The 8689-nt window shown below is 42.4% G+C and overlaps 1 protein-coding gene across 1 annotated transcript; it reads left to right on the top strand.

Annotated features, from left to right (window-relative positions):
• The first annotated feature begins 6 nt into the window (after positions 1-6).
• On the top strand, positions 7-935 carry LOC116272787 (zinc finger protein 543-like). The gene has a single exon (XM_031661593.1). It carries the CDS (start codon positions 21-23, stop codon positions 630-632), a length of 612 nt encoding a protein of 203 aa, XP_031517453.1. The 5' UTR covers positions 7-20; the 3' UTR covers positions 633-935.
• Positions 936-8689: the final 7754 nt, after the last annotated feature.

The raw sequence follows: 8689 nt of genomic DNA on the forward strand, positions 1-8689 counted from the left end.
GGGAGAAGCCCTATAAGTGCATGGAGTGTGGGAAGGCCTTCAACCGCAGGTCACACCTCAAGCAGCACCAGCGGATTCACACTGGGGAGAAGCCTTATGAATGCAGTGAATGCGGAAAGGCCTTTACCCACTACTCCACTTTTGTCTTGCATAAAAGGACTCACACTGGAGAAAAACCCTATGAATGCAAAGAATGTGGAAAAGCTTTTAGTGATAGGGCAGACCTCATTCGACACTTCAGCATCCACACTGGAGAGAAACCCTATGAGTGCGTGGAGTGTGGGAAAGCCTTCAACCGCAGCTCACACCTTACGAGGCACCAACAGATTCACACTGGAGAGAAACCCTATGAATGCATCCAGTGTGGGAAGGCCTTTTGCCGGAGCGCAAACCTTATTCGACACGCCATCATTCACACTGGAGAGAAGCCGTATGAATGCCGTGAGTGTGGAAAGGCTTTTAATCGCAGCTCCTCCCTCACATATCATCAACGGATTCATACTGGGAGAAACCCTACCATGGTGACAGATGTGGGAAGACCTTTTATGACTGCACAGACTTCAGTCAGCATCCACAGACTTTTATTAGGGAAAGAGTTTTTGAATACCACCACTGAAGAAAATCTGTGGTGAAAGGAACATCTTACCATCTGGCCATTCATACTGAAGAGAAACTTCATAAGCATCCTGTCTTTGAGAAAACTTGTCATAGATTATCATTTGTCATCTGAACAATCATGTTAGAAATTGAAGCAGCCTGGAGTCTTATTCTCCATCTGAGAATTCACCCATGAGAGAGACCCAGTGGTTACTATGCACTTAGGAAAACCTTCAGCCACATCTTTCTTCTTAGTTTACAGTGACATATTATCTCAGGGATATTTAAACAAAGGAGAAGGAGATATAGGGAAGAGGAATAAAACACAGCTTCTTTTAGACTTGTCTGACAAGCCTATGGCAATTTGTCATCCCTTTTTTATTTTATTTGGGAGAGGGAAATGTTTCAGAAACAAAAAATCTCATCCCCTTTATTTTTCCTCTGTGTACATTCACTGCTGCCCAGTGTCTGAACAGTTAAGACGAACGAGGGTTTGAAAACATTTGGTGAAAGCTTGCTTAGTCCTGCAACATTCTCCACTCTTGAGGTGTAGGAGCATACATCTTTATAAAAAAATATGGAGGCTTGAGTTATAAGACACTTTTATAAGGAGATAAGGATGTACATATGTTTGGACACATTGTCCACTTCAGATGCTTGTTTAAAAAAACTGTTTCACCGGATGTCTTTACCCAATACACATACTTTTTCTTGATGTGGGTTTCCTTTTTTTTTTTTTTTTTTTTTTTTTTTAGTTTTCCTGGGATAGGGATGATAGTGTAATTGTTCATGCACAGAGTAATCCTGGGCATCTTAGTTTTTTCCTATGATTGTGGTTTCTCAGCTTCTTTACCTCTCCTTTGAGAGAGTTAGGTCCACCTCACTTTTCTAAAGGTCAGATTAAGGCCCCCCAAAAATACAGTATGTAGCTGAATTCATTTAAAAGATCGTGATAAACTGAGAAAAACAAACACATAGAAGGAATGCCATTTTTAATCTTTTTAAACAGTGTGTGAAAATTCTCTTTAACTGGAATTTTAACACATAAGCCAGCATGCATATATGTAGGTATGTGTGACTTTCACAGTTGTCACCATGGACTTAGGCTTGATTAAAATGATACACATTTAGAGCATTTTGGAATTCCTTTTTGATAACATTTTTAAGACTAGATTTTGAGCCACATGTGATAGTATTACCTCATATTAAAAATATATATTGTACAGTAGTAAAAATAATCATGTATTCACTTTGAACTCCTCAAAGCCTTATTTATTTATTTACTTACTTGGTTTAGGAGCAGAAGTTTAATAGGCAAAAGAAAGAGAAAGGAGGCCGGGCGTGGTAGCTCACACCTGTAATCCCAGCACTTTGGGAGGCCGAAGCAGGCAGATCACGAGGTCAGGAGATTGAGATCATCCTGGCTAACTCGGTGAAACCCCGTCTCTACTAAAAATACAAAAAATTAGCCGGGTGCGGTGGCAGGGCCAGCTACTCTGGAGGCTGAGGCAGGAGAACGGGGTGAACCTGGGAGGCGAAGCTTGCAGTGAGCCGAGATCGTGCCACTCACTCCAGCCTAGGGGACAGAGCGAGACTCCGTCTCAAAAAAAAAAAAAAAAAAAGACTAGCTCTGCTATGAGAGAGAGGGGTGTCCTAGTGCAACCTCCCTCTTCAGAGCCTTTTCTTTTTTTTTTTTTTTTGAGACAGAGTTTTGCTCCTGTTACTCAGGCTGGAGTGCAATGGCACAATCTTGGCTCACTGCAACCTCTGCCTCCTGGGTTCCAGGAATTTCTTGCCTCAGCTTCCCCGAGTAGCTGGGATTACAGGCATGTGCCACCACGCCCGGCTAATTTTTTATTTTTAGTAGAGATGAGGTTTCTCCATTTTGGTCAGGCTGGTCTCAAACTCCTGACAGGTAATCGCCTGCCTCGGCCTCCCAAAGTGCTGGGATTACAGGCGTGAGCCACTGCGCCCAGCCCTGAGAGCCTTTTAATGACCACATGCATAGTTTTCTATTGTAGGCAAAGCCATTTTGTATTGCATTAATTCATGTCATTATTTTGAAGACATCTCTTGGTCCTTTTTTTGTCTTTTTTTTCTTTTTGAGACAGAGTCTTGCTCCGTCCCCCTGGCTGGAGTGCAGTGGCCGGATCTCAGCTCACTGCAAGCTCCGCCTCCCGGGTTCCCACCATTCTCCTGCCTCAGCCTCCCGTGTAGCTGGGACTACAGGCACCCGCAACTGCGCCCAGCTAATTTTTTGTATTTTTAGTAGAGATGGGGTTTCACTGTGTTAGCCAGGATGGTCTCGATTTCCTGACCTTGTGATCCGCCCGCCTCGGCCTCCCAAAGTGCTGGGATTACAGGCTTGAGCCACCACGCCCGTCCGGTCCTTTTTCTTTTTAATTGAGATAGACTCTCGCTCTGTTGTCCAGGCTGGAGTGCAGTGGCGCGATCTCAGCTCGCTGCAGCCTTTGCCTTCCGAGTTCAAGTGATTCTCCTGCCTCAGCCTCCCAAGTAGCTGGGACTATGGGTACATGCCACCACGCCCAGCTAATTTTTGTATTTTTAGTAGAGATGGGATTTCACCATGTTGGCCAGGATGGTCTCCATCTCTTGACCTTGTGATCTGCCTGCCTCAGCCTTCCAAAGTGTTGGGATTATAGGCGTGGGCCACTGCGCCCGGCCCTCCTTGTCCTTTTTATGTCATGTCTAAGAACTCCTCACCAGGTTTTAGGTCCTTAATATTTTCTATCGTATTTCCTCTTACAAATCTTATCTTCCACATTTGAATCTGATCCATGTTAATGTTTGTATTACAGTATGAACCGTAGTTGAGTGTCTTTTGTTGTAGCCCATGAATTTTTTTAAGCTCCATTTGTTGAAAAGACTATTCTGCGTCTATTGAATTGCTTTTACACGGTAGCAAAAAGTTATTTAAGTATATTCATATTGGTCTATTTCTGGGTTCTCTATGTTATGCCACTAGTCTTTGAGCCTAAACCTATGCCAGTACCACTCTATTTTGATTACTGTTGCTAGCTAGTAAATTTTAAAATAGGGTAAACTTATTCCTTACTCTTTGTTCTTTTTAAAAATTGATTTGAGGCCGGGCGCGGTGGCTCAAGCCTGTAATCCCAGCACTTTGGGAGGCCGAGACGGGTGGATCACGAGGTCAGGAGATCGAGACCATCCTGGCTAATAGGGTGAAACCCCGTCTCTACTAAAAATACAAAAAATTAGCCGGGCGTGGTGGCGGGCGCCTGTAGTCCCAGCTACTCGGGAGGCTGAGGCAGGAGAATGGCGTGAACCCGGGAGGCGGAGCTTGCAGTGAGCTGAGATCCGGCCACTGCACTCCAGTCTGGGCGACAGAGCGAGACTCCATCTCAAAAAAAAAAAAAAATTGATTTGAGGCCGGGCGCGGTGACTCATGCCTGTAATCCCAACACTTTCGGAGGCCGAGGTGGGCAGATCATGTGAGGTCATAAGTTCAAGACCAGCCTGGCCAACCTGGTGAAACCTCATCTCTTAAAAAAAACACAAAACCTAGCCAGGCAAGGTGGCAGGTGCCTGTAACCCCAGCTGCTTGGGAGGCTGAGGCAGAAGAATTGTTTGAATCCGGGAGGCGGAGGTTGCATTGAGCCGAGATGGTGCCACTGCGCTCCAGCCTGGGTGACAGAGCGAGACTCTGTCTCAAAAAATAAATAATAAAAATAAAAAATAAAAATTGATTTGGCTTTCATATCAGTTTTTTCCTTTGGCTTTGCATATATATTGCATGTTTGTCTCTACGAAATATGTTGCTGGGATTTTGATATAAATTACCTCAAATCTAAAGATCATTCTGGTGGGAATTGACATCTTGTTGAGTCTTGCAGTTCATGAATATGGTACGTTCCTCTGTTTATTGAGGTCCTTGATTTATTTCATAAGCGTTTTGTAATTTTCAGCTTATAGATTACGGACATATTTTAAAAATCTAGACAGTTTCTTAGGGGGCCGTTATATGTTGTATTGAGTTTTATTTTTATTTTTTATTTTTTTGAGATGGAGTCTCGCTCTGTCACCCAGGCTGGAGTGCACTGGCGCAATCTCGGCTCACTGCAAGCTCCGCCTCCCAGGTTCACGCCGTTCTCCTGCCTCAGCCTCCCATGTAGCTGGGACTACAGGCGCCCACCACCGCACCCGGCTAATTTTTTGTATTTTTAGTAGACACGGGGTTTCACCGTGTTAGCCAGGATGGTCTCGATCGCCTGACCTCGTGATCCGCCCGTCTCAGCCTCCCAAAGTGCTGGGATTACAAGCGTGAGCCACTGTGCCCGGCCTGTATTGAGTTTTAAATTTCAGTTTGCACTTGGTACTTGCAATTATAGAGAAATATATAAATTATGATTTTTATATGTATACTGTGACTTTGCTGAAGTCAATAGTTCTAGCAACATTTTTTGATAGCTTTCTTAGGATTTTCTTCCTTATAAATATTAATGTTATTAGCAAACATCTTATTTCTTATTTCTCTTTTTTTGAGACTCTTGCTCTGTCACCTAAGCTGGAGTACAGTGGTGCTATATTGGCTCACTGCAACCTCTGCCTGTCAGGTTCAAGCACTTTTTACCCTCAGCCTCTTGAGTAGCTGGGATTACCGGCACACTCCACTATGCCCAACTAATTTTTGTATGTTTTGTAGAGATGAGGTTTCACCATGTTGCCAGACTGGTCTCAAACTCCTGAGCTCAAGTGAGTCTCCTGCCTCAGCCTCCCAAAGTGCTGGAATTATAGGCATGAGCCACCACTCCTGGCCCAAACATCTTACTTCACCCTCCCAATGTATATTACTTTTATTTCCTTTTCTTGTGTTTATTGCACTAGCTGGAACTTCCAGTGTGATTTTGAATAGAAGTGGTGAAAGAGGACGTACTTGCCTTTTTCTTGATGTTTGGGAGAAAAAGCATTCTGTGTAGATTGTGAAGTATGATACCTGTAGACTTTTATGTACGTGTTCTTTAGAAAGTCTCCCTTCTGAGTTGCTGAGGGCTTTCATTGTGAATGGGCATTTAATTTGCCAATTGCTTTTCCCCCTTCAATTGATATGATCATGTAATTTTTCTTCTTTAGCCTGTTAGGATGGATTGCTTTAACTGATTTTAGAATTTTTTGTTGTTTTTTTAAGACCAAGTCTCACTCTTTCACCAAGGCTGGAGTGCAGTGATGTAATCTCAGCTCACTGCAACCTCCGCCTCCCAGGTTCAAGTAATTCTCTTGCCTCAGCCTCCCGAGTAGCTGAAACTATAGGCGTACACCACCATGCCCAGCTAATTTTTGTATTTTTAGTAGAGATGGGGTTTCACCATGTTGGCCAGGCTAGTCTCGAATTCCCAACCTCAAGGGATCCGCCCACCTCAGCCTCCCAAAGTACTGGAATTACAGGCGTGAGCCACCGTGCCCAGCCGATTTTTGAATGTAGGCCAGCCTTGCACTCCTGGAATAAACCCCATCAGGTCATAGATTATAATTTTTTTCTTTTTTTTTTTTTTGAGATGAAGTCTCCCTCTGTCAACCAGGCTGGAGTACAGTGGCACGATCTCAGCTCACTGCAACCTCCGCTTCCCAGGTTCAAGCGATTCTCCTGCTTCAGCCTCCCAAATAGCTTGGACTGCAGTCACGTGCCACCATGCCTGGCTAATTGGAATATGATTTCTTTTAATTACAACTTTCCATTTGCTAGTATTTTACTGAGAAATTTTGTATCTGAAATCATGAGTATTCCATCTGGCCAAATAATGTGGCTGGAATTTCCCCAAAAGTGGCAGAGGGGTTCCCACAAGGGACTGTTTCAAAAAGTCCTGAGATAGGACCTGTTGGAATTCCAAAGAAAGGAGCATAAAACAACAGGGTAATCAGTTCAAATCATTTCTCGGAGGAACTTTCATATGGGGTTGGGGGGCTGGAGTGTGTCCTTGTATTGGACAGCAAACAAACAAAAAGCTGTACTTGTGTATGTCTGCGATGAGAAGTTTGGGTTATAGAGAGTATATGAGGGCGTAAGGAACTTGGCTCAGATGCAGGGCCGGTTTCTACATGCTTAGCAACGTGTTTGATCTCTCAGTATTTCGGGTAACAATGTAACTTTGTCAGTGCCCGGGCATTCCAATCCCTAGCTTACATTTAAGCCTGCAGGGAAGACACACAATTGGTCCGGGGTCACAGAGCTGTCGAGGCACCTTGCATTTTCTAGGTCAGGACACAGAAAGCAGGGGAGTTGGGGACTACAACAATGAGCAATACTGGTCAGTAGTTTTATTTTTTTGTTTCCATTTTATCTGATTTTGGTGTTTGGACTAATACTGGCCTCCCAAAATAAATTGAGAAGTTTTCCTCCAGTGCCACCCCTGTTTTATCTGCATGACATTTGGTAGAATTGGTGTCGTTTCTTTTAAGTATTTGGTAGAATTTTTCGGTGAAACCATTTAAGTCTGGAGGTTTCTCTTGTGGAAGATTTGAATTACACAGTCATTCAACTTAATAGGTACTCCAAGTATTTCATATGGGGTGGGTTTTGATAGACTATTCTTTTTGAGGAATTGTTTCATTTCATCTAAGTTTTCTAATTTAAATTTGTGGAGTTATTTATTTGAAGCATTCCCTTATTATTCCCTTCATGACAGAACGTTCTGTAGTTGTATCCTTTGTTTTACTCCTAATAGTGGTTATGTGTCTTCTTTCTTTATCTTTGTTCATCTTAGATGTTTATAAATTTTATTGACTATTTCAAAGAACCAGTTTTCTGTGTCATTGATTTTCTATGTGTTCTGTCTTTGATTTCTATTCTGATCGTCATTATTTTCTTTTTCTGCTTGTTTTGGTTGTATATTGCTGTTTGTAGTTTCTTGAGGTGGGAGCTTAGATTATCATTACTTTATTCTAATGTAAGCATTTAGTTTTATAAGCTAAACTCAGCACTGTTTGAGCTCCATCTTACATTTTCCTATATTGTAATTATATTTTCATTCAGCTTAACTATTTCCTGATTCCATTTAAGGAATTATCTGTGATACATGGGTTATTTAAAGTGTGCTCTTTCAGCCGGGCGCGGAGGCTAACGCCTGTAACCCCAGCACTTTGGGAGGCTGAGGCAGGCAGATCACGAGGTCAAGAGACGGAGACCATCCTGGCCAACATGGTGAAACCCCATCTCTACTAAAAATACAAAAATTAGCTGGGCGTGCTGGTGTGCTCCTGTAATCCCAGCTACTCGGAAGGCTGAGACAGAAGAATCCCTTGAACCCGGGAGGTGGAGGGTGCAGTGAGCTGAGATCGCACCACTGCACTCCAGCCTGGCGACAGAGCAAGATTCCATCTCAAAAAAAAAAAAAAAAAGAAAAAAGAAAAAGGAAAAGAAAAAAAGAAAAGTGTGCTCTTTCATTCCCAAGTATTTAAAATATTCCTGTTATCATTTTGTTATTTTTAGTTTCACATTTGGCCTGAGCACAAGCTCGTTTAATTTGAAAACATTTGTATTTGTTGAAGTTTGTTTTGGGCCCATAAACAAGAAACCCATAAACAACATGCTTGTTGAGTATTCCACAGTTACTTGTAAAAAGGATGTATATTCTGGTGGTGTTTGGTAAAATATTCTGTGTTTATGGATCCTGTTGATTAATGATGTTATTCAGACTTTCTATATTTTCCTTATTTTTTGTCTAATATTTTGCTAAAAGAAGAATGCTAAAAGAAGTCTCCAACTATAATTGTGGAATTTTTAATTTGTCCTTTCCGTTCTATCACTTTTTCCTTCATATATTTGAATGTTCTCTTGTTCGGTGCTTATGCATTTATGATTATTATATCTTCTTCATGTATTGACCCTCTTATCATTATGAAACTTTCTTCTTTGACCATTTTGATTTTCTGAGCTCTGAAGTATATTTTCTCTTATACTAATACAAGATATAACTGCTGCATTGTTAAAAGTTAATGTTTGAGGCCCAGCGCAGTGGCTCACATCTGTAATCCCAGCACTTTGGGAGGCCGAGGCGGGTGGATCACTAGGTCAGGAGATCGAGACCATCCTGGCTAACACGGTGAAACCCCGTCT

Source organism: Papio anubis, unplaced genomic scaffold, assembly GCF_008728515.1.
Source record: "Papio anubis isolate 15944 unplaced genomic scaffold, Panubis1.0 scaffold1995, whole genome shotgun sequence".
Taxonomy (NCBI): Eukaryota; Metazoa; Chordata; class Mammalia; order Primates; family Cercopithecidae; genus Papio; species Papio anubis.